At 42.2% G+C, this 26,626-nt stretch overlaps 1 protein-coding gene across 1 annotated transcript; it reads right to left on the minus strand.

Moving 5' to 3' along the window:
* Positions 1-11,354: 11,354 nt before the first annotated feature.
* On the minus strand, positions 11,355-24,049 carry SLC38A2 (solute carrier family 38 member 2). The gene is made up of 16 exons (XM_042815859.1): positions 23,780-24,049; positions 23,076-23,239; positions 22,858-22,939; positions 22,620-22,735; positions 19,853-19,926; positions 19,645-19,737; positions 19,369-19,450; positions 16,179-16,261; positions 15,234-15,292; positions 14,970-15,119; positions 14,120-14,199; positions 13,924-14,024; positions 13,434-13,558; positions 12,995-13,139; positions 12,783-12,880; positions 11,355-12,100 (listed from the first exon to the last, which is right to left on the minus strand). Exons 2-16 carry the CDS (start codon positions 23,192-23,194, stop codon positions 12,002-12,004), a joined length of 1,506 nt encoding a protein of 501 aa, XP_042671793.1. The 5' UTR covers positions 23,195-23,239; positions 23,780-24,049; the 3' UTR covers positions 11,355-12,001.
* Positions 24,050-26,626: the final 2,577 nt, after the last annotated feature.

Below are 26,626 nucleotides of genomic sequence, written 5' to 3' on the forward strand. Positions count from 1 at the left end.
AGAAGTCTTCCGTGCAGATTTTGTGTTCAACACAGTTTCCAGTGCACCTGTAAGTTTTCTGTTTGAGAATCACTGCCTTCTGTACAGGAACCGGGAAAGGAACAGAGTATTACAAGGGGGAAGAGATTTTAAAAGACTCTATAAATCTTACTCATCACTCATACTGATGGTCTTATTCGACCATCAGTATGTGCTTCTGTTGAGGTATGTCTACCTTCATGTCAACTTCTTGTCAACAATCTTCTCCCTGCCAGTGCCTGTCTTAATGCCTTTCAGCAACTGTGTATTTACCTACTTAAAGGTGTGTTGCAGAGCTGTGGGCTTTCCCTCTTCTGCACCTGGTCTGATCTGGGATGTGTGATGTGACCAGAACTGCACATCCAGTTGACCAATTCCTGCCTTGTCCTAGCACCTCTTCTGTTACATGAGGTTTGGTTGGAGGTGCTGCTCATGTAGACACACTCTGCATACATTCTCACAACAGACAAGAGGATGGTTATCAGTGGAGCATGCACAGCTCCACACATCAGTAGAGGCCCACCGCACCAGAAAAGGGATTCAGTGGTTCTTACTGCTTTATCTCATCTGCACATCCCTCCGACTTTTCCGTCTGTTTCACGTTCCTTAGTTGGGAGCTAAGAAAGTAAGTAGCATTTTAACAAGGTTGGTTGGATCAGAAGAAAAGTGTGGTAAAATTTATAAGATCTGTGTAGACGGTTAAATGTTGGTTCAAAAGAAATTATTTGAAATTATTCCCACTCTCGGGAATCTGAAAGGGATCACGTATTTCCTCCCCATTCCATGAAATGTTTGGTCAAGTACCAGGAAGCCACAAAATGGAGCAAAAAATCCAGTGGTCAAGAGCAAAGGGCAGTGACTGCAATTGCACTGTCCCCTCCTCCTCTGGACCGGTGGACTCTCCTGATGGTTTGACAGAGATCAGCCACGGTACTCCCTGCTCTTCTCTGGATCAAGGGATCTTCCTGTGCTGAAACCCAAATCAGGACTTTAAACAAATGAAAGATGAGGCTTTGGGGCATGCCTACTACCTATAGTAAGAAAAACCCATACAAACACAGCAGCATGTGCTAGAGAAACAAGGAACTAAAAGCATGACATACCAGAACTTGTTTCACTTATGCAATTTTGTTTGAAAATGTTCTGGGTTGAGCCAAGGGCTGAGTGATAGCGAATTGATGGGAACCTCACCCTTCTCTTTGTAAATATTCAGCAAGAAGAGAGGTGGAGTCCATAAACAATCAAAAAAGCTCTCGAATATTGCAGCATTATGCAATTATTACAGTCTGAGCATTTTTTAAGCAGTGCAAACATTTGCCTTCCATTTCATGGCTGGATGTTGCTGACGATGTACGTGGCCTCTGGGGACACAAGAGCCCCCCCACTCTGTGTTTGCTTTTTGGTTTTCACGCAAGAGGAGGCTCAGCGCCCGCGTGTAGCGTTGCATGCACAAAGCTATTTGCTTTTCTCTGACGTTCAGGTAGCTTTAAATGGTAACTGATGCTTTACATTTAATTTCTCAGGTAAGTTAAACAAACACGTGCTACTGACAACAAACACCGTGCCCATGGCTCATTAAGTCGTGTTTCCGAAGCAGGTAATCCTCTGTCTGAACACACAGCCGCCGTGGGGTTTATGAACTGTGCAATGTGAAGAGGGCAGGAGCACAACCAAAAGCCTCTTCTGGACTTTTGCATGCAACAATACTTATCAATTTAATCTGTGGTTCAAAAAATGTCTGTATTAAAATTCATGGATTTTCTCTCATGCTTTTTTCATTCTCTTTCCCCCTTTCTCCTTTATTAAGTGCCAGAGTCTGTCGTGGTAAAGGTGAAGCGACATCATTCTTGTGGTAAAAGTGTTTGTTTTCTCCAATGCTAGTGATATGAAGGTATTTAACACCTTGCACATCACAAATGTTGATACACTAACACTTGGGTTATTTATATCCTTGTCATGCTGCTGCAGTAAAACTTGTCCTTTTCTTGTACTTGCTCGTAGTCCTATGGCTTATTTTGTGTTAGCACAGTGTGCTAAATGGCAATAACACAGGATGGTGCATGCTGACAGCGTGCAAGCCAAGGTGTGCAGGCTGACTTAGAATCATGGAATCATAGAAAAATTGGAGTTGGAAAGGACTCATAAAGGCCATCTAGTCCAACAGCCCTGCAATGAGCAAGGACACCTACTAGGTCAGATTGCTCAGAGCCCTGTCCAGCTTGACTTTGAATGAGTCCAGGGATGGGGCATTTACCACATCTCTGGACAACTTGTTCCAGTGCTTCACTACCCTTATTATACAAAAAATATGTTTCTTATTTCCATTCTAAATCTTCCCTCTGTAAGTGTTGCTTCCAAGATAAACGTTGCTTCCAAGTTTAAGGAATATCTCCTAACAAGACAAAGTTTTGAGCTCCCAATACCATCTTCAAGTATGAGGTAGAAGCAAAATTCCAAGCTCAGGAAAAGTGAGTGCAGCTGCTTGCAGCTGAACAAGGCATGGCTGAGTGAGTCCTCACAAGAGAAGAGGTGGCAGTGGGGCTGGAAAATGCTGGGAGGTCTCCCGAATCATCAGCTGCACGTTGGGAGGGTGGAGGGAGCCAACATTGTAACGTAATATGCAATGAAGCTCAGGTTCATAGCAAACTTCATTTGTTGCTTCAATTCCAGACCTGCAGAAAGGCTTTTGCTCCTTCAAACTTTCTTCTATTATTGCCCCCCCCCCCCTTTTTTTTTTACATTTCTTTTTGTATTATACTATTTAATTTAGAGAAAGATATCATCTCTACCTGCAATTCTTGCCTCATAATTGTACTTTTTTTTTTTTTCCTTTTTTTAACACACTTTATATATACATTGAAAGCAACTTACTTTGATCTGTGATAACATAATCTGTTTTTTCATTCCACAGCGTGTGAAGGAGACTGTATACTCTTGTGGCAAAATACTTTGAGGAAAGGAACGGAACTACATGATGATTCTTGCAGGGCATCCCAGACTTGGGAACGGACTTTTCTGAGAACATACATCCCACTGCTGCTCTGCAGTTTTTCCAGAGTCCTTTTGAAGATGTGTGGAACAATTTCAGTGTTAGTTCTTTGACACAGACATTGAAAACTCTTTAGTTGAGCTCTGTTTTCCACATCAGTTTAGGTATATGTTCCATTTGGGATATGTGATCTTGTCTCTTTCCCCTTTTGCTGTTCCAGGAGATAGGTGCATGCCTTGCAGACAAGCACAAGTGCTTCACTGTTGTAAAAATGTGTTGACAGATAACACACTTATTGATCTAGAGCGGTGTTGTCCTCAAATGTGCTTTCCTTTCACAGCTATTTTCAGAATCCACAGTTAAAAAATGAGCAGCTGAAGTTCTGATAATCCCAAGCTAAATCTAAATCGTGCTCATAAATCTAAATATAAAATGAAAAGCAAAATGTGATGAGCAGGGCTTGCGTATGTCAGCTTCATATGCAAAATCAAACAGGAAATGGAAAACAAAATCATCCTCAAGAAGATTCTAATCATTCTGAAATTTGGGTTTCTCTCTCTCTCTCTCTTTATTTTATTTGATCCTCTTAAAGGATTAATATAGTACATCAGCATGGTGCCTCCTAAACAGGCAACTTAACAGACTGAAAACAATGTTAAAAGGTCTTATATCACAGTGGAATGATAACACCGGAACAAGAGGGAGAACAAAAAAGAGATTTAACAGTGGTTGCTTTTTCTGTAACTACAGAACTTGATAACATCAGACAAGAATTGTCCTGACTTTCTCTAAGGTCTGAGATTGACCTGCAATTACCAGTGGGAAGGAAACACAGAAATGCCGTCCCATGCTGGGTCATAAGATCTCCTTCCAGGAATGCTCCTGCCCCAGTGCAGAGCTTGGAAAGTACACATGATGATCACATGATACAGTGGTGGTGGCTGCATCTCCAGGCAGTGCTAATTCTGTAGATGAGTATTCAAATACGGAAATAAGTTATCTTAGCCTCAAGTTCTGGCAGCTGGAACGGGGCACTGCTTCCTGCTCTGTCCTCACCAGCGCCATCGTCGTGCTTGATGTACAAATATTTATGTTCCCATAAGAAGGCAACCCTTGGACTTCAGTGACTGCATTCAGTCCTGAGATCATTTTTAATGAGCCCAGGCCTAACAAGGTTGATCCGAAGAGGAGCGTGTGCCTTCGCCATCTTCTGGAGGGAATTTGCAGCTCTGCTTCTTTATTGCCTCAACTAATCCTCGGTAGCGGTTCATTCCGCTTTAAAACATGTGAGCTGCAGTAGGTGTATGTCAGCTGGTAGCAACATGGCAAGACCAAAATTCTTCAGAGCTAAAGATTTATCTCCTTTAGATAAGTAAACAGCACAGTAACAGCATAACAGATAAAACAAATGATGAAAAATCTAAACAGCACTCCATTTCCATGTTGCTGTATTCTTAAAAACAATTCACACATGCCATCAAAATATTTCTTCTCCTTGTCATTTTTTTTTTTTTTTCAACAGACAAAAGTGATTCTTCCTCGAAACACAGCCACAGCTCACATATATATATTTTTTTTCTCCTGAAAACAAAGACACTTCCGGAGTGAGTCAGGGCAAATTCCTCCCTTCAGATGAGAACACCTCATCAATCTCTCAGCCCAAAGAAAGTACTTCCCCCCTTTTCCTTCCTGGAAAATTGTATCAGACCTACCATTTTCTGTTGATTCATTTTTAGGAAGTTACTAGCTCATGGCCAGAATGTTGTTTGTGACTTCGCATTCTTTACATGGCCTTGGTGTTTCAGAGTATTTTAACTGACTGTGTGCAGTCTTGGCATGCTTTGGCACTGAGTGGATCCCTTGAGGCTGGGGGCCAGGCTGGGCATTTCCCTGCAGAATGAGTCACTTCAACTCTTGAGTTTGCTGTATCGAAAGTCGTCACTGCAAAACTTTCCAGAACAACAGAGAATTTTCTGGATGTGTGCACAGCTGTGTGGCTTCCTTCGGAAGGAGGAGGAACCACGAGCAGGTGGTGATCTGGACATCCGTGCTGTTCATACAAGCTGATTTCACCAAGCACGTAAGTGCTGGCAATGGCTCAGGCAGCAGGAAAGGGCTCTGGCTTATACTCATTTATTTTATTGCTGATCTTAACATGCTGGTGGGATAGAAGACCATCCTGTGGGCACTAAGTAACCACAGTTAAGTAATGACTCAGGATTCCCTTGGAGGCTGTTAGCATGTACGGTCTTCTCCCCTTTTTCACATGATTTCAAAATAATTAATTTTAAATGATTGGAAATACCTGTTAAGGAAGCTGCTCTTTAGGCTGGACTGGCTGAGGTTCAGTGCTTCCCAATTCTGTCCTATGCATCTTGTACAGAATCGCTTCCACAAAATCCTTCCTCTCTTCAAGAGAAAACACACTGTAATATTTACTATCACTTTTTTTTATCACTGAATCATAAAAATTCTCCCTCCCTCCCTCCCTCTCTCCCTCCCTTCCCCTCCCCAAATCCTGTATAATTTAATAAAATCCCCCCATAAAACTGTCTTAGAATGTTTGCTAGGCTGAGTGAAAAGGCATATCATTTCTCTTTGAAATGAGATCTTGTTTGCAGCCTCCACGATCTTTGTACTTGAAACTTTACAAAGCAAATGAAAAATAAAATCATTTCTCTGTGGAAAAAATTCTAAGACATCTGCAAAAGTTTGCAAGTGTGTGAAAAGTGAATTGTTTTGGATGTCTGTAGTGGAGAAGTGAAAGCTACAATGTATTAGTCTGAAGAAGAAAAAAAGAAATGAAACCAGGAAAGACCTTGCAGAATAATGCCTCTAGTTCTATCTCTGGACTATTACACTATGTAATAACTGACTGTCCAAAGAGAGGGACAGCAGCCATATCCTCACTGCTGGTGGCACAGAAAGAAGCAGCCTGAGATACACCAACAGCTCTGCTCAGTTGGAGAACAACAGACCTGAGAGGAAAAAAAAACAAACATCCATGGAAGCACTTTAAATTCCATGTGTTTGATTTTTCACTGTATTTACAAAGTGAAGAAAGCAATCAAAATATTTAGAAATATTGTTATGCCTTTTGCTAAACTGGACAGTTTTCAGAAGGATTTTTGCTATTTGGAAGCTTCTGGATGGCGGAGATGGGATGTGGTTCTTTCCCACACTTGGCCATACACAAGTGAGAAGGAAAATACTTCAGAGGTTTCTTTCTGGTCAGTTTGCTGCTGGAAAATGTGGAAGAGAGGAAGAGTGATTCTGCTTGCCAAACTCGGGGGGATGGGGGGAAGAGGATGAATGGAGATCCTAGCAGTTAGCCACACTCAGACAGAATAACCGTCATAAGGCTTCTCCACTGGGACTCACAGATAAGCCGTATGTTGATCCAAGATACGGATTGTTTAAACGGGTTGAGAAATTTAACCACAAGATGGAAACTGGCTCTGTTAAGTGCAGGAATAGTGAAATGCTGTGTTTCGCCTCCCATAATGGCTGGAAATCTGTGGCAGCAAAGGATAACATTTGTCTTACATTAAAGGACAGACTGGGTTTTGAAGCACAGCTCACAGCCCTCTGTCTCCCAGCTGATGGCATGGGCTGTGCTCCTCATACTGTGCCAGGAGGGCTCACGGCAGGTTTTGGTCTGCCTCCTGGGAAAGGAGAGGCTGTTGCATTTCTGTTCTGTCCTGAGTCTGGGGGTTGGCAGTTGGCTGCTTGAAGGTCTGACGGAGCCAGGCGTATGTGGTACGCCATACCCAAGGTGAAAGCTCTCAGAAGGGTCAGAGTGAGCAGAGGGAGCTCAGACTGCAAAATGCGCGGCATCGGGAAACCCGGACCTTTCTGGGACTGTTTAAGTTTGGGAATCAATACTTGCTCATCCAGTTTGCTCTAAGAGGGACCTGTGGGCCTTGCTTTCTCATCTGATGTCTCGTTGTCTTTCCAGGTGCCTCCAAGTAGATAGGAGAAGGCCTTATGCCCTCTCTCCCCTGAACACATACACTGGTCTGTGGCCACCATCATTCTTTCTCACTTGTATTCTCTCCCAAGAGCATTTACCCTGCTTGTCACTGCTCTGTCCCATGCCCAGCTCCTAGGAGGGGACTGGGCCTCCAGGTGATGTTGTGAGACCAGGCCTCTTCTCTGCTGCAGGGACTACTGGAGCTGCAGCATGTAGCTGCACTGCCTGCACAGTGTGCCAAACGAGGTGACCCTGTGAAACATGCAAGAGCAGTAACGCCTGGTCCCCAAATGGCGCTTACCTTAACATGAAGCAGAATCCTGTCTGACCACAATCACCCCAGCCCTCTGATGCCTGAGCGTTTGGGGATACCCACAGCACTTCGCTTGTCTCTGCTTCGCTTTTCTGCTGCAGCCTGAGCTGTTTGCAGAGGGTATATAAGAAACATGAGGACCACAGGAAGGTTGTTACCTACGCTATGCTTTCATCCCACGACCCATAGTGAATTTTTATGTTTTGTTAGTGCCTATCCGACACACAATACCTAATAGTTTATGTTTTGCAAGTGGAAAATCTTACTTTTCTAATATATGTAAGTAATAACTAAAACAGAAATCCCACTGATTTAAATAACATATTCAAGCATAGTTACTGATGGCACCTAATACAGCGATCAGCTGACATTTCTCTTTTTGGACCATATTTCTATTCTTTTAAACTTTACCTAACTTCAGCTATTTGTTCTGACAGTTCCAGTGTGACATTTCAAGAGATGACTGCTGTTTGCAAGTGGCTAGCTTGATGCTTAGGGTTCTTGTTTCAAGAGTGATGATCACTGAACACCCTTATCTTACTGAACACCCTTAAATGCATTCAGGATATTAAACTGTGGGCTCAGGTGCATGGCTGCTTCACAATGTTGTCCCCACAAATGTAGCCTAATTAACACCTTCTCACAGCCCTGAAACACTGAGAAAACAAATAACTACTTACATTTTTACAAAGCTGACTTGAAAATAAGAACTGGAAAGAAATGAGGATGTTCGTCACTCATCAGAATGGGCTTTGGTCACTGAGAAACACATAAATGCTGTGAATGCACATCCGACATGATAAAAAAATAACAGGTAGCTACTTGGTGGGGGGTTCTGGCAAAAAACTCTAAGTGACCTTGTAGTTAAAGCAACCTTAATTGAGAAATTTCCTAATCTCAGGATGCTTACCTAGACATCTTTAATAGTCCTTTCATACAGTGCTTTGTTATACACACAGCACACTACATTACACCTCTGGCATCCTTCTTTCAAGCCCAATTCTGGTCGGGAAATAGGGAGATTCATGTGAATTGATAAAACTTTCCAGGCAACAAAGAAATGATGCATCACACTTCTGTTTTGGCCAATGGATATAATTCAATATAAACAGAAGCCCCAGTTTTGGAAAATTTTAGAGAATCATAGTAACTACCCAGGAGATTTAGCTGCAGAAAAATAGCAGCCATTCATTTATTCACACTGAAATGACTCCCAGTAGAACGTCTGTGGCTATTGCTGCCCGTAATGCAAAAAGTAACAAACTTCTGGATGAGCTTAATCCCCTTTTCTTTGATGTTCAGACTTGTTCTGGATACTTCAGGAGTTTCATAAATTGTAGACTTCAGTGTATGCAATTCCAACCCCTTCCACCCCGCGTAGAAAGTGTTCACAGACCTGTAAATCATGCTTGAAATTTAAGATGCAATATCCTCTTTATAGAAAATCCTTCAAACATCTCCCCCCAAAACCACAACAACACTGCTTAGCATTATCTGTTTATTTAAGTTCAGTTAAAACAAACATACAATGTTTCATTGAAACTGTGTTGCACTCTGCCAACAGCTGTAGCTCCTCTGCTGGCCTCTAACAATACAGTGACTACTTACATATGTACAGGGATGTACTGTAGGATGCCTGAATCTGATGGCCTAACACGTCTGTTAGAGCCCAAGAGTTGTTAAATTGCAGCATTCAGGAAATCATAAACATCCATGGTAAATTTCAGAAGCAAAACATACGCAAACCTGAACTATGCTTTTTATGGACCCAAGTGACATTTGTGTTTATTGCAACATATACATTTGTAATAAATACAATCTCGGCGTTTGCTTACACCCTTTGGTGTAACACACTACTTCCGTTTTGGTAAGCATTACATTTTGTTGTGGAAGGACCTTTCCTTTGACAGTTGTTATACAGATGTACAACATGAGCAACTCATTGAAATGATGTAATTTTCAGTAATGAGAGAGAAATATATACATAAATCCCAAACCCCGAACCTACACTATATACATTATACTTACAGTATATACACACATACAATTTTATGTACATATAATATCATAAATATTGAAAAATAGGTTTAGGCTTAATGGATTAATGTTTTATAAATAACATATTACACTTATGACTGAAATATCATGGAAGACAGTAATGTCTAACTGAGGTGACAGAACAGTGGTTTAATACTGAAGCTGCTCTTTCAGGTCATTTGTTATGTAGGCAACTTTAGACAGACAGGTTTCCAAAAATAAACATAACTAAAAACAACAACTAACCAAAAACATACATTTGAAACCAACCCAGCCAAGTGGAACTCAACTGTTGCAGGTGAAGAGCCAGCCATCAAGTAATACAACGCTTAACACAAAATCCAGAAATTGCTACATTAAAAGAGTTAGATGACATACATGGTAACAGCATTATGAGGTGCCATCACAAAAATCTTTCTCCTCTCCAGGTGCAGAGAGGGACTGCGTAGTAACCTCTAATTTTGTTCTCTCCTATCGTTCTAAGAAGATTATTATTTTTTTATAAAGCTGGCAAGGGAAGTGCTTCATCCCTTATGTGCTACAAATTGCTCAAAGGTAGACATTTTAATCCTCTTCAGTTGTTCTGTATTTGCAGAGGAAGAAGAAGAGCTGCCAAAGTAGAGGCACGCACTCAGCACTGCTGTGTATCAGGTACCATGGGGTAGATACCACGGATGTAAAGTACCTGAGGCAGAGAAGTACCTAAGGAGCTTTAGTCAGTGCTGACTTCAGGATCGTTCCTCGCCAGTTGAGTACCACCAAACGAATGATACAAACACCACAAAAGAAATCTAACTTCTCATTACAGTTTACATTACAGACGTAGCAACCAGCACTTATAGCCATGCAGAAGTATCAGTACAAAATACCTGCAATTTTTTTTCGTGGATTTTAAATGGCTGGGCAGAGCTTGATGTTATCTGCCAAACAATGACTGTAATTTAGATTTGTTCCTGACCGATTCTACAAGAGCAAAAAAAGTCTCAGGCACTGTTTAATCAATAGATTACAGGGCCCTACTTGTTCCCTCTGAGAAACGTTGAGTGGAACATCGTAAATCAGACTTTTAAAACATGGTGTTAGATGAAGAAAACTGACCACATTGCCATGATTATTTCATTAATAATCCCTATCGAGGCTTTTGTACCTAATATTGTGTTTGAGAACCTCTTGTAAGCCAAGTACGCTGTTACATAAGTGTTATTTCTCTTCACCCTGGGATAAGAATGAAAGAGTAAACATGCACTAGAAACAAAACAGCTATCACAACCATACAGCATCTGTTTCATCAGCTAGCTAGGGTTCATAAAAAACTTACCTATTTCTGAAGCAAACAAGTATGAGATGACTATTCAGTCTATGAGGTTATCTGTAATACTACGATACACTATAAATTGGAAGAGGAATCCCATTGTGTGTGTGAAGAGAGTTTGTACCAAGCGTGAAACACTGGCGCAGTTATTTTGTGGATTTGACTCAGAAACAGAATAGTCAAGTAATTAAAAATCCAATAATGGATGAGTACTTTGAGAAATACTGTACAGCTTTTGAATATTATACAACCAGTAAACTACATTAGGACCTTTTTCTTTCCCTACTGAGTGTTTCAAGACAGGACAGAAAAAAAAACAACCAACAAACATTTTTACAACTGACAGTGGACCTTATTGATGAACAGATCTCCATGAAGGAGTCTTATATTAATGGCATAATCATATGCTCCATTGCCATTAAGTTTTTATCTACAACAGAAAAACAAACAAAAAAAAGAACAAAAAAAAGCAAAAAACCCCAAACCCTGTTTTACCCAATTGCACTATTGAGTACTTCAAGAATGGAAATGTCAATACCATCACTTTGAATTCCACATTAACTACATTTCTCAAGTGGATCCATTCTAAGGGGTACATACTTTTTAAAGATTGACAATTTGGGTTTCCACATTTTTTTCTTTTTTTTTTTTTTTGAAACAAAGGTAAACTGAAGTTAAAATTTCAGTATTGTAAAAATTAATTTTTAAGGGAAACATTTGCAATTTGAAGATTTTATTTGAATTGGTTCATCTTCTGTTTTGGTCATCAGAAGTATTTTTAACACAAAATTTCCACTAGTTAGGCCTCTGAAGAGAGGCAAACCAGATTCAATCTAGGACACCGATCACTTATTTTTATGCACATCTTTCTGTTTAGAAAAGAAGTTTCTTAAAGTCAAAATAGTGCTTTTGAGGTCCATAAGAATTTTTGGTACAAAAAATAATAGTGTTGTTCTCTCTCTCTCATTGGTTATTTAAACGCTTTGCTGTAAATTAAGAGTCATTTCTCACATCGAATGGTTCCATTAGGCACATTCAAGTAAAATAACAAAATATCCAAGTAACAATGATGAAAGCCAAACATGGCTTGATAAAAGTCTACACAGAGTTCTATCCATTCTCTGGAATGGAATAAAGTTGTCACTTCCTTCAGCCAGACACTCATGTGGTTTGATGTTAATATCCATTTCCATCATGCAGAATAGTTCCTTAAAGCCAGAGTTCAGGTATTCTACAATCAGAAGAACCATCAACAAAGAATCTGTATTTTAAAGGAAGGAAGCTGAATAGCTCATTTTCATTCTCAGTAGGTATCTGAGTGAACACTGGCATTTGAAGTGGAGTATTACACCAGGACAGTTAATGCCCATCAGAAGCATCAGTATGGATCCAGTCTAGAATAATCAGTGTCATACACCCAGTCATCACAAGTATACCACTTAGAAAGAATAATGCAGCCTGAAAAGAGAGAATATAAAGAAGCGGGATCAGTTTCTGCTACTGGATCTATGAAGTCATGCATATATACAGCTTGAATGCCATTGCTCATGGAGGAAGGAGCAACTAGTAAAAAAAGAAGACAAAATATCACAGAAAGCAATAAGAAGTTGGACATTTTTCTTGTAACTGAAATCCTTTTTCAAATAAAATATATATATTTTATAGCAGACCTGTCCTCAACTGCAGGAAATCAATGTAGCTCTGCTGATAGCAGGCTGCGCCACTCTGCACTGGATTGGCTCTGCATCAGTGAAGTCTAAGACCAGGCAGAGCACACAGATCAGTCAGAATGACTGAAACGACAGGAGCTAAGCTCCTGAAAGAAAATTTAAGGGAGAACTGCAAGGCTTTTTGTACAGAGCTTGTCAGTAATCTTTTGAATACAGAACAATCTCAATGTAGCACTGCTGTTGAGATGGGGAGAAAGAAAAGCCACTAAAGTGAACTGAGCCTCGTGATGGCAGGGTCCTCAGTTCTGAGTACTTACATAAGTTCCACACGTTAATTACAATAACATTAGATTTCTTTATCGATTAGCATCACCAGGATTTCAAAATCCTTCATTTATGAAGAAGGAAACTAATTTTTTTGCTCTACATTAGTAAGCAAGTGTAATCTTCCTATGTTTGTCTATACATACCCCAATCTTTTGCACCGACTTCATTGGCTCCTTCTTGACTAGTTTGATATAGAAGGCAGAAGGAAGAATAAAGATCAGCATAGCTGCTGCAGACGCACCTGTTAACAAAGCACAGACAAAAGTTTTGTGAACAGGTAAGCATCATTCACTTAGACCACCACTGCATTTTCCAAGATTTAATGGTCTACCTGAAGTGCTATGAAAATGCTTACCAATGAATCCAAAGATGTCTCGGATAGTAGGGACGAAGATAACCAGCACGTTGGTAAATGCCAGAAGAACGACTGTGATGGCACAGTGACGCCACCAACTGAACTCCTTCCCTGCCCACAGAAGCTGGGTGACGGAACTGCGGATCTTTCAAAGAGAAGAAAAACAAAACATGCTGATTTCTGTAAGCTGATAACCTAACAGTTCGAGTTCTTTCAGAATCAGGAAAGCAATATAATTGGATGACTTCACGTTAACTGCTTTGTAAATGCTGCCTATTTATTTTTATTAATGGCATAGAAATATTTCAAACTTATTAAAATAAACTTATGGGTTTTTTTTCAGTTAAGAGAAAAACTCCATACATCAAAAAATGGAAATTGCCACATCAGCAGATGAGATAAAAAATAATTGTATTAAGATTTAAAAAAAACTACTTACTGGGAAAATAACCACAGGCACAGTGAGAGTTACAGCCATAAGTACAGCAAGACGCACAATTAGGAGAAGAATGTCAGCACCCAGAAAAGCAGAGTAGGTATGAAGTAGTTCTGATTCAACTCTTCCTATAAAGAAAATAAGACTTTAGTTAGATGTAGTTGGCACGCTACCCAAGATAACTCTTTGCTCAAAATACTGTTACAGTCTGAGCAGTGCACATCAAAAGCCCCACAGTTCCTGAAAGCACATCTCTATTTTACTCAAGTATAACTTGGAGGCAATTAATCTGTTCTCATCCACTACCCTAGGCCTCCTTCCACTACTGATCTGTTTTTGGATATGCACTTTGAAAATATAAAAAAAATGAACATTACAAAACTTCAGTTTCTAAACACACACTGCAAGCATTTGTTTGCTCTAACTTGAAAGTACTACTGCGGTTCTGCAAAACATAATTCATTTAAAGGAAAGCAGGGATGGTAACACTCACCGTAAAACGTTAAGTAACCAAAGAGAGCAGCCAATAAATACATCAGGAACATGGCAAAAAAAGATACGTAGGACACGTTCATCATTCTTTTACGGCTTCGGCTGCAAGAAAATTAAATATTGTTAGCAATGAGAAAACACTGGTTTATACTATTTTCTTTGTGCAGTGAAATTAGGGGAACTTATCTAGTATTTACCTTTTCAGTTCTTCATAGATAGGAAGAATTGCAGGATGACAGACAAAAGAAAACGTTAGGATTGGGACAGCGTAGACAGTCTGAAAAACATAAATGTTTTTTTTAAGCATCTCAACAGACATTAGAAATCGAGTTCTAAAAAATTCATCAGTAAGTTCCCAGTCTGGAATTCGGGATTTCTTTCAGTTTTCCATGAAGACCAGCGATCCTTTGGATCTGGCACTTTGGCAAAAGTAAAACTGTTTCATGTTTCTGTTTTTTAGAATTCAGATTGAGGTACGAAATACTCTCACGTCTCACTGAAGTCCGTGCTGAACTGAACATATTTTCATTCAGAACGTCTTCTGCAACTCATGGGGCTGAGCCGTGATAGCCTGATCTTGGTTACTGTGTGCATTTCCTCCCCATGTCTGAAGATTCACCACTGTTATTAAGCTAATTTGAGAGTCAAGACTGTGCCTGAGACCTTAAAGTCTGTTTCAAATCATGGCATACATTTCCTAGCAACATGCTTCAACTACTCAATTAGTCCTCTTTATGTTCTGCCTTTTTGAAGTGCTTGACTAAACTAACAACGGAACCTGAGGAAACTCAAGAAATGCTCTAACCAAGAATGAGACCTGAGCATATGACATTCTTCTCAGTTAGACACCTCGAGCTCCTTTAATTTCTATGCATTTCTATGCATGGGAACACCTAGTCTACAGGAGGTAAACTGTGTCCAACTCTACCATAAGAGAAATTCTTTGTACGTATCAAATTTGGATAAGAAAAAAGGACCTGATCTAGAACTTATTTATATGGTCTCTTTTGGCTATTTTTAAATGCAGAATCTGATTCTGTCAGTTACCTGTGAATTGAAGATGAAATATTTTGGCTTGCATGCATCATCAACTGTTATATTTTCATCTGTGAAAGGTACCAGTGTTGCATTTATTAACGTTGCGTTTATGATGTCGCTGTCCATAGGACAAGGAATCTGAAACATCTTCCAAATTACCTGGGAATAAATGAATGCATTTATGTTACTTTCATTAATGCAGAATGTGAAGCCTCTCAGAAACTCTAATTTCACTTCAAAAATGTAGATGGAAGTCTACAGAATTATACTTACAACAATCAGAAAGAAGACCATGCAAAGTAAGGAAAAGCCGCTGGTATAGCCCAAATATCCTATGTTCAAAAAAAGATTAAAAAACAAAATCTGAGATACAGTATTCACGTTGTAACATCATTAAGGCAGGATATTTTCGGACTGCGATCTCTCTGGATTACCATTTTCCTTTACACTGAATAGAACAAGTTAACCACCAATTAACTTCCTAATCTCAACCCAGATCTGAAAGTTCTCAAAGACATGCAAGAAAAATGCAGCACTGAGTCTGTACTAATAAACTTCGTAACTTTAAAAACCTTATTTATTTTTTTTATTATATACTGACTCTAAGAATCATTCTAAAAAATACATTCCGTGACAAGTCAGCCTTCCCTTTTGTTTTTATTGTATCATTTAATTTGTAGGAAGTAATAACTTCAGAAAGTAATTCACATTAAGACTTCCAGTTATCAAGGTTCCACCACAGAATTCTTTAAACAGAAAGCATGTTATCTAAGTTATTCAGATACATTACTGGATTACAGACATTTTATGTAAGGCACCTTATATAAATATTTTACTGCTGCTTGGCAACCGAAATGAAAAAGGTGACTTCTATTTACACTGGAAATGCCCAAGACTAGCACTGTTTTCTTTGGAGACTGCCACAGGACAGTCAGTAACACTGTACTGCACAGCTGATCAGAACAGGTCAAACCTTGCAATTGCAACACAAAGTACTGCTAATTCTTGTTCTAAAGCTTTCCTATCTATAGTCCACAACCACATCCCTACCCTTCCAGATTCCCACCCCCATCCCTTCCCTCCTCCCCCCAGCTCCCCCCAGTCTGGGGACAGCTGTCATTTTACAGAGGACTCCAAAACTCACACATCCTATCAACCCATTTCCTCACACTATTTTCAGTACATTTTTAATCTGATTCTACTTTATTTACTGCTTACCTAAATTTTTCAGTAAAGACAGGGGAAGAATGAGGATGACAGACACCATCAGCACTAAATAGTCGCCATTAAGATACCATTGTCTGCAGGATAAAGACAGCATGTGTAAGTAAACAAAATACTTAAAAACTCACAAGATTTGCAGTTTAGTCTTCAATCTTATTTTTTCCTACCACACATGGTTATTTATAAAAATGCACTGTCTGGTATCATGAAGGATTAGCACTCGACTTACTCTATGGACCTAAAGCCCTACAGGCCTTCCTGTCTCACCCCAAACCTATATTGTGCCTTTCCTTTAGTGTCCTTTTTCTAAAATTAATATGCATCTGGAAGTCAGAAGACAAAAAAATAAACGATTGGGGGGAGAAAAAAAATTGGCTGGGATAAACCATGAAAAATAGTAATTTGCTTAAATGTTGATTCCTGACTCTCCAGATGTATTACAACACAACAGGGCCCCAGCAGGGTGATTATCCACTTTAATGACAATAAAGTTCTGCTGGGTGCCCTGCGGGAGTTAAAGAAAAACAGATGAGGGCTGGAATTAAGGCAGTAGCTCAAGCCCACTGGCTGGAAAGTACTGGAAGAACAGTGGGATTCTACTGGAGGCATGATTAGTCCCTTCTAGTAGGGAACACTGGTAAGAAAGAAACTCGGTAGATTTTTTTCCCTTCAGACCTTTTTTTATTTTTCCATTTATTCTGTACAAGGCAGCAGCTATTTTATGATGCAATATTTTAGAGTGTAGGAAGGTGACCATCTTCCTTGGAAAGATGGGAGAACAAAACTAGATATGTGTAAATGAAATGTAATTTCATGGAGCTAACAGGACAACTGATCTTCAGTAGTTTTAGCACAGCAGAGTAACTGCTTTCTTCACGTGACTGTACAGAAATACAGAAATATCTCATATTTTTCAAGTAATTCAAGTAACATTAAGCACTTATTCCCAAATTAACATTTTACTTTTTTTTTTTTTTTTTTTTTTTTTTTTTTTTTACAATTACTTGAAATACTGCTAGCGAATACATACAGGATATATTTCAAAATGAACTGTCTGCTATTCAGATAAACAATGAAAATTGTATTACTCCATTGGAAATTTGTGCATTCAAACATAATTTCTGAATTACAAGCCTACATGCTAGTTGAAATATGGAATACTTTTAACAGACTTGTTCTGGGTTCATGTAGCAAGTGCAGAAATAATTTGGTTCTTTTTACCCAGTTTTATCTGGGATAACTAAGCATAGACATCTATTTTAGGAAGTCCACGTATGTAGGACATGAATGTGGTGTGCTCTTCATTTACTTATTTAATGCAATCGTCTCGTGGTGAATTAAAAATAAATCAGAGCAGACTTCTGGCATTTGGCAGTCGAAAGAATGGGTGCTTTCATTGTGTGTGTACAACAAAAAGGTAACAGGGACTTTCAGATCAAGGACATAAAAGTTTTTCTGTTCTGAAGAACAGGACTGCTCAGCTTCAAAACTCAGCTGAGTAATAAAAAAAGACAATGCAAAATAAATTGTAAAAATGGAGCTAGTATTTGTAATATTGTATCAGAATTTCAGAACATTTTTTTCTACAGTGAGCGTTATTTTGGGACATTTAAACAGGTAAGTGCTTACATTTTATGCACCAGGCTGCCAGAGTGGAATCCATGCCAATGGTAGCCACCCAGACTCCCCTAAGCAATGCATGGAGAGAGTCAGTTAAACGGGGTCCACAATTGTTAGAGCACTGAGAAAAGACTTACTTTAAATCAGTGAACAGCCAGAAAGAGAAAACTGAGGATACAAATCTCAATTTCTGAATTTTGTCTGTCAGACACCGCTGACTCGTTCGTACAGCAGTAGCTGCATCCAGTGCAATTCACAGCCCTGGCCCTTCCCCCCGAACTCCAATTGATCTTGAATGCCCTTCTGGAGATGGGACAATTAAAAATACTTGTCTCCAAGCCCCCTTGTAAATATCACCAGTTCCAGGGGCTTGGAAAACAAGGCTTGAAGAATTCAGCCAAATGAGGGAAATGAACTGCCCCAGGAAAGAACTACCCTAACAATTAAATGAGGTAGGTGGCATTCTTCATCCGAGTACATTAAATAATAATAATAATTAAAAAAATTACTGTTAGCCTCATGACAATATCTATCAGCAAGCTGTATGAACTGTATGAACACCAAATGGCTTGAACCCCTTGGGGAACACAGGCAGAAAAATGCCTACCTTCTGAACTCAGGCTTAGGTGTAAGTTGGAGTCTTGAGCTGCTCAGCCCTCTCAAGACTGGGACACTTCAGGACAAGGCACAGAAGTACAACTCTGAAGAGTGAGATTTATAGCACTTAACTCTATCCATCTGAAGTCAGGTTTCTTGTTTTAGATAGCTGTTTTTACATATCCTTTCAATACAGTGATATATCACTCATTGGAGATGCCCAAAACAAGTGTCTAAATCAGGGACGCTAAACTGATCACTTCAGAGAATTGTCTCTCTTCACAGTTTATGTATATGCAGACCAGAGAATGATAAGCTCAAAATCTAACTTTCAGACTGGTAGATGCAGGTAAAACAAACTCCACCCAAGGCACCCCATCCCCTTTAAAAGCCAAGCAGAAAAGCCACAATGGAGTTAAGGTGTCTCCAGGACTAAACGGCATTAAGTTGATGACTTTTATTTGGGCACAGAAACTCCCTTAAGTTCAGCATTTAAACCCATGCCTTTTTTGAGAACGGCTCCTGAAATTCATTACATCACCTTACTCTTATAGTCAACCACAGTATTAACATGAAAAAAAAACAAAACAATCAATCCAAACTAGTTGGAGTGTAACTGGAAAGCAAACAAACAGAAAAACCCCAACACATAACCACATTTACCTTTCCTTATCAAGAGTGTATTTACATACATATCTTGTATGTACATATGTTAACACTTACCTGATTTTCTTTAGAGAACAATTTTTTGTAATATGATACAACACCTGTATTTCTCTACCCTTTTCCCAGGACAGGCTGGATCTAAATGAAGTGGAATGCTTAAGGGAAGGAGAAACTTACTGTATCTCTGTCTGATAAGAAGCTACCCTATGATGTATCGAACGTGGTCTCCAAATAAAAATATATGCAGTCTCCGTATTTGTTTCTCCTAATAGTTTCTCTGATGAGGAGTTCTAACACCTACCCTGTGTTCTCTTCGATGTTCATAAATGTCTTGATGACCAATGGTAACTCATATTTCACTATGAAGAGGTAGCTTGACATAGCTGTAGGTGAATAACATCATAGATCATTACAAATACAGAATATGTCACAAGATGCAAGAATCACATAACATGTTTCATAACCTCACTTGAACACAAGCAGTTAATGAACACATGTTGTGTGAAAAAAAAGTCTCCACAATAAGTAGGGAATAATTATTACTGACAACAAAGTCATTTTAAGATCTTGCCCTCACCTCCAATGTTCTGCATTGTAATTGATCCAGAAGCAGCAAGTTTTCCAGGCATACCAAATGCCTTCATTCCCAACTGTTCATATAATAAAGATCCTAAAAGAAAACCCATCAAAACAGATAATTGGAACGATGTTATTTTGAAAAAAAAAATATATAAAAAGAATAGTACAAACAAACACCATGCTTACAAAATAGAACTTTGCCATACCTCCTTCGTTGGCAGTCTTCAAAAGGAGATGCACTGAATACAAAGAAAGTATTGAAACAACTAGCAGGAGTATCCTGGAGGGGGAAAAACATAAATGAGACACAAATGATTTTCTGCAACCTTATTAAATAAAAGCAAACCAAACAATAACACTATACTAAATCACTATCTGAAAATAAATTATTATTCTAAGGCTGAGTTTTCAAAATGCTTTCAGCTAATGTCTAGTTTGAAAGGAGTTTATACTAAAATGCATTTTAGAGGAACCCATTTTAGAGAAATTCTAGAGGAAAATACAGAAAACAAGCATTGTTTAATAAGGTGGCAAAAGCACAGGCGACCATTAGGACAATGCAGTTGGAATTTTGTTACATTATTTATTTTGTTACATTATTTAAGTCAACAGGATGGTTTTTGTATCAGTGTAAGAAACTGTATTTCTCCTCTCCTCCTTCCCTTGTTCAACAGAAAGTCTTGAGTGCACCATCAGCTACAACCACAGTCAAAGCCAAGATTATCTCTCACTCATCAACAGATCAGCTTTTCAGCTTAAACTTTTTTCTTTTCAAATGAAACTGTTAAAGCTTTTAAGGACTGAAAATTAAGGTATGTTCAGAGCTGTGCACCTGGTCTTCAAAAGGAAACGCAGGTCTATTGCAATAAAAAAGTATTTACTCAAAAGTTAGATTTCGTATGAATTGCTTACATGGAATTGCTAGCGGCTTCTCTTCTCTGCAGCTTTCACAGGCAGCACATATTATTTCCAGAAACACAGTTTTGATACATCTAAAATTCAGGTCTGTGAACTGAACCACAGCAGGTGCACTTCCTGGAGTGGCACGCTAGGGGGGACTTCTTCACAGCTAAAGACGACTGTGGAAAACTACAATATATTCAAAAACGCCTTGGCCCTTCTTACACCGACTCAGGCATACTGCTTTCCAGTATACTTAATTAACAGCACATCTGCTGAAAAACACAAAGCTTCATTTAGAGTTCTCAGTGTCATCTGCCTGTCTCCTTCTGCAGCATTTTTAGTGTTAATGAAATTAGTAAACACTAGAAAGAACTGGAAACAAGAATATCTGAAAGATGAATTCACCCACGGAACACAGGAGACTTGTGTTAGTGTGCCAATTCTACCCCAATGCACACACACAAAAAAATAAACCTGTTTCTGAGAGGTATAGATTTAATTTAGGCATCAACTAGAAACAGTACAGTGAGATGCATTAAGGTTACATTTAATTACACTTAATGCAGGTTCTGGATCCTTTAGTGTCAACCTTGAATAGCTCTGTAGAGGAGTGTTGACAACATTAGTCAGCAAACTCGTCTAAAAGTTAACTCTGCTCCTGGCTTCAGGACTGCATCATTCATTTCCTTAGCACAGTGCTGACACCAGTGATTCCACACAGCCTTCTAACAATTTACTGTCATAATCAACTGCATCTGGATGTGAATCTGTAACCTAGTTAGTAAAAGATGCCTGCAATGCCCTCAACATCACTGGTGAAGTTCTGCTTTCCTGCATCTGAGCTATACCAGTTATGTCAAGTTTAATAGGTTAGTTTACTTTTGAATCAGTGTTACTGTAAAAAGATTTGAATGCACCACCTGGAAACAAAAGATAAGTAAATTATCTCATCACCTAATTGTTGGATTCACAGCTTTCAGCACTTTTTCAAATTTCAGAAAAAAAAAAAAAAAAGGACTCCCTGTCAGGTACACACCTACACAGATACCTAACCTTACATTTATTTCTCCCTTCATTTCTTTTCCATTTCTCCTCTGAGAAATTTTCTCATGTGCGTTACGCTGTTTATCTTGTGTGCTCTAAAAATTAAGAGCATGAAGCTGATGTGTCAATAGGTGAAGTATCTCTCTATTCTGAACACACAACTGTTTAGCCAGTTTAGTATTATCTAAGTCTCAGAATCCCCATTTGCACTCAGCTGCACTTAGTCACGTAATTTATGCATTGTGTGAGCCAAACTGCCTCCAATATATGGAAGATCTTTCTGAAGACCTTCCAAAGAGCTGTACAGAACTGCTTCCTCACACAATTTCCAATAGTGTCACCGCAGCCTTGTCCTATACCTGAAGGCTTCTGTCCATACACACAGAGTAACACAGATACACTGGTTATTTTACATCCCTCACAGAAACAGTGATTTTATAGGTGTGGACTCAATCAGTTCCCTGAATTGCATAAGAGTACAGCAGCAAAAAGGATTTCTTTGCTGATGCAAGTACACTACAGCGTTACAGTCATACAGTCAACGATGTCAGTGGAGGAAAAGCAGCATTAGTCCTGGGACAGACATACAAGAGTCAGAGAAAACAATCCTCTTTTATCTTATGCTTCTCTTCCAACTCACTACAGATTCTGTGCTTTTTGCATAACCATTACAAGAGCAGTTTCTGTGTCAGTTTCCCTTTGAATGACAGACTTCTCAAGGGAGGCCTGTCAACTCACAAAGAAGCTACAGAAAACATAGGAAACCTCGGTGTAAACTCTTTTTATGAGTGAAGAACTTGCAATTTATACATTTTTACAAACCCTTCTGAATTTATAACAATCCTTTCATTGAAAGCAATCCATAAATAGTGCAATACAATTCCATACCTGCAGCAATGACAGGTTATTTTGCAAAGGTGCAATTTTTACCTAAAATATCTATCCTTTATTAGTTACATAGCAGCAAGTTTGCTTCCTAAAAACAAAACAAAAAACAAACAAAAAAAAACAACTAAGGATACTTACACAAAAAGAGCAATTCCAGTGTTAGCCATGGCATAGGAAAGTCCCAGGATGCCACTGCCCACAATAGCATTGCTCAGATTAAATACTGACATCCCAAAGGAAGTGGTACCCGGATGCTGAGGAAAGGGAGACAGGTAATGATTAATGGAAAGTTATCACTATCTCACAATTAAAACAAACATCTGTTTGCCAGTAAAGCCATCTTCCTGGACTGCAGATATCACGACTGGGTACTTACATACTGAGTTTCGTATTTCTTCTTTCCAACGTTGGAGTCAAGTAAGAAATTCTGATTTTCCGGATCCATATCTGCATAGTGGCTGTAAAAGACATCGCATCGTCAGAGTCCGCTTCAGACAGACCCTCGCTGCCACTTCCCCCTTTGCATCTCTGCTCCAGAGGAAGATGACAACGCCGGGCCGAGGACCCCAGGGGAAAGCCGCCCGCGCCCCTCACCTCTTCATGGCGGCCGGCTTGGTGGGGTAGGGGTAGCTGAAGTCGTTGCTGTTGGAGCTGTAGCTACTGCTATCCTCGTCGGGAGAGATGTTGAACTTGCCCATCTCAGCGCTGCTCATGTCGCAGGGGCCGCTCTTTTGTCCTTGGCGGCGGGGCGGCCGCGCCTGCGGAGGTGGGAGGCGACGTCAGTGCCGCAGCGGGCAAGGCGGCCGTCACGTGGCCGGCGCGCGCGCGCCCGCCCGCCCGCCCGCCGCCGAGTGGAAAAGTACCAGGAGCGGGCGGGGGGCGCGCGGGGCGCGGGCACACAAAGGTGGCGGCCGCGGGGCCGGGGAGCCGCCGAGCCGCGGTCCGAGCCGCACCGATGGCCTGCGCCCCGCCTTTGAGGAGGCAACCCCCGGAGGAAGTTCTCCCCACGGCAGCCGCGCGGGGACTGATGCAACACCGCGGCTCGATGTCACGGCGGCCGCAGCCCCGTGTTTACCTCCCGCCCCGGCCGCCCCGGCGCCCCACACCCCAAGGCCGCATTTTTTAGAGAAAAACGCAGAGCGGGCACGGGACCGCGCCGCAGTACAGCAGCGCACGCCCGCTCCTTGGTTCCAACTGCTATCCTTCCTGGGATGCGGCAGTGTCCCCACGCGCCCCGCCTGGGCATCCCCGCGCGGGGCTCCGCACACAGCACGGCTCCGCGCCCCGCAGCCCCTCACCTCCTCCTAGGGCTGTGCGGCGGGTCTGTCCCGGAGTCCCGGCGAGACGGAGCGCTCCGCTCTGTGCTGTGCTTCTCGCAAGGATTAAAAAAATAAAATAAATCCTCAGCTACAGAGCGTCAGCGGAACGAGAGGCGAAGAGGACCCGAAATAAATAAAGGCGGGGTACACAGTCACTGGGAAAAGCCGTCGGCGCGGAGGGAACACAGGGGCAGCGTTCTCGTAGCGGAGAGGCGCACGGTGCCGGCTGCGGCGTCGCTCCCGGTCTGACGGCCCCTCGGGGCGCCGCCGCTCTTCAGGCAGGAATGCAGCGCGTCATCGCGAGGGGCGCGGCGCGCACCCCCCCCCCCTCCCGTCGACGCCGCCGCCCCCTCCCGCTCTGCCCGACTGACCCCCTTCCGTCGCACGGGCTGCGGGCGGGGCGCGGCGCCGGGAGCCCCGAGAGAGGAGGGGGCTGCGTCCCCCGCCCCGCGCTTGGCCAGCGGGGAGGGGGGGGTTACGAGCCGGAGCCCGCCCACCCATCACACCTCTAGCCCTTCCGCGGTGTTGTGAACGGGGGCTGCGTGCACGTGCGTGAGCCCGGACCCGAGGCTGGCACCGGGAGTCTCCTTAGGGAGACGAGAGGGAATAGCGGCCTCCTACTGGCGATGGAAAGTGGGGTGATAGGGAAATATGCCTTCTCCCCCGCGGGGCAGCGGCTTCGGGGACGGCGGGCACGTGGCGCTCCGCTCCCTCACACGCGCACTGCGGGCCTTGGCCGTCAGGCGGTTCTCGGGCCGCGGGCGGTGCGGCCCCTTGTCCTCTCTTTTTAAGGGCCGGGGTGTCGTTGGCGGTCGTGCTGCCCACGTTCGAGCATCTCTGCCGCCTACGTCGTGTCAGCCCCGCTCGGCGCTTCTCCCCCCGTCTAGGGCACGGCGGGCAGCGAGGCTCCCCTCGAGCGGAGCTTCACTCCTCCACACAGCCCCACCGGGCTCTATCGCTTTGGACCCCACCGGGGCTCCCGCGTTCTGCCAGGCTGGGGCACGGCCGAGCCACCCGACAGCGCGTCGCCCCGCTGACAGAGCGCCGGGCCCGCCGTGGCGGCGCGAAGCTGAGGCGGCACGACCATTAGAAGTACAGAACGTTCCAGAGCGCCTCGGCCCGGAGAACGGGGTAGGGGGAGACGCGGCGGCGAGGGGCGGAGCGGGGCCGAGCACGCGCAGGAGAAGCGAGGCTGAAAATTTTCCATCCCGCAGTTCTTCCCCCTCCCCATCCGGGCGTGACATCACCCCACCGCAAACGCTCACCCCCTCCTCCCCCCCCCCCCCGTTTTCCCTCCCCCTTCCCCCCAGGGGAGGCGGGCGGCAGCTCTGCTGTGCGGCGCCCCTCCTGCGGAAGCGCGGTGCCGCTGCAGCGCGTCCGCCGCTACCCTGGGCGAGGGGCGCTTTGCGGGGGGGCGCTGCTCCCGGCGCTTCCTCGGGAGGCGCCCGTGAGGCTGAACTCGCCCCCGCCTTCACTCCTGTCCGCCCCGGTGCCTCGGGGTCGGGTTTCCGCTGCTCCCGAGATGCGCGTGGCAATGCTGCGACGCGCCCGGAGCATCTGTGGCTCCTGCGGCTCCGACTGCGTTCCGGCGGTGCGCTGTGAGCGGGGCTGCTGTGGCTCGCGCCCCTGTGAATCGATAATGGGAATTTGGCAGTGCCGTTCTGCAGGGCCGAGCTGTTGTGCAGAACTGCACCGCAGAGGTCAGGCTGACCCGTTTGTTGCCGTTTCTGCTGGTTCCTCCGGACATCCCGTGTGTTGTGGGCAAGGTAACTTGGAGGTACCGATGGCAGCGTCCTGAAGGATGGCTTGGTGTGAATCTGATAAGCACGGGGAGCTCTTCACAGATGTGAAGCAGTTGCTGTGAGCAGCACAGCTGTACCGTTGGTTGTTTTTTCTTCAAGCCAAATCCTAATTTTATGTCTTGATAGATGAGTGTTGGATTATTTTTTCCAGAACTGTCCTCATATGAAACCAAAACAACATGATGAGATTTCTTTCCTCATTTATGAGGATAAAAACTGTCACAATACACTTAGAAAAATGGCACTTTCTGAATGTAATGGCCCCATTATTGGGAGGGTCAGTGTGTGGCACACGGAGTGCTCTTCGCACTGCTGTGTGATAGCGAGTCTGTAACATCTTTACCCATTTGGGGCTATTAGCTAACTGAAATGCTCCGCTTTTTCAAGCGGTTTTAAGTTATGCCTTGCTGATTGAATTATAATTTTCCTGACTGTAATTACCAAGAATGTACTTGGCAAAACGTACATACAACGTGTTTCATCCAATTTTGAAACACATTTTGCAATCAGAATAATAAAAGTTAATATTCATCAGTTCCTCCCACCATAGTTTAAGCAATTCATTTGTTTTGATTGGGACATTGCTTTTCTTTCTCCCCTCACCAATGTTATTCTTCCCTTTCAGCCCCTTTGCCTTTTATCTGTCCGTATTCCCTCGTCTCTGTACCTTCCTTTTCTCCTGCTTCTTAATTTTTTTGTTCATTTGTCTGTATCCACTTATTACAGACTCCCTTATAAACTTTGAGCCCTTAAGATAGCTAAGAAGGAACTCTTTGCACAACACATTTCTGTATTTACTTGGGTGCAGAATTATGGGTTGTTGGACTCCCCGCACTCTCATAATCATTTTGGGGTGAGTCTTTGCACTTTCAAAACAAAGCAAAACCAGATCAACAAAAACAAGATACAGAATTGCAAAGGTGTTGTAAGAGAAGCTGTGATTTGTGATTGTTAGGTGCTGAAGAAACTGGGTTAGCTTCAGTTATGTAGGTAGAAATGGAGGTTCCAGTATGTTACTCAGGAG

This window comes from Centrocercus urophasianus, unplaced genomic scaffold, assembly GCF_019232065.1.
Source record: "Centrocercus urophasianus isolate 14NV4802_14NV808 unplaced genomic scaffold, USGS_Curo_1.0 seq_15, whole genome shotgun sequence".
NCBI lineage: Eukaryota > Metazoa > Chordata > Aves > Galliformes > Phasianidae > Centrocercus > Centrocercus urophasianus.

What these genes read in the sequence shown, in the direction of transcription:
- SLC38A2 (XM_042815859.1), bottom strand. Translation starts at nt 23,194, where the DNA reads ATGAGCAGCGCTGAGATGGGCAAGTTCAACATCTCTCCCGACGAGGAT. An exon ending in TGGTCTTCTTTCTGATTGTT is followed by an intron (nt 15,120 to 15,233) that starts GTAAGTATAATT and finishes ATTTATTCCCAG; the next exon opens with GTAATTTGGAAGATGTTTCA. An exon ending in TGGTTACTTAACGTTTTACG is followed by an intron (nt 13,559 to 13,923) that starts GTGAGTGTTACC and finishes TTTTCTTTATAG; the next exon opens with GAAGAGTTGAATCAGAACTA.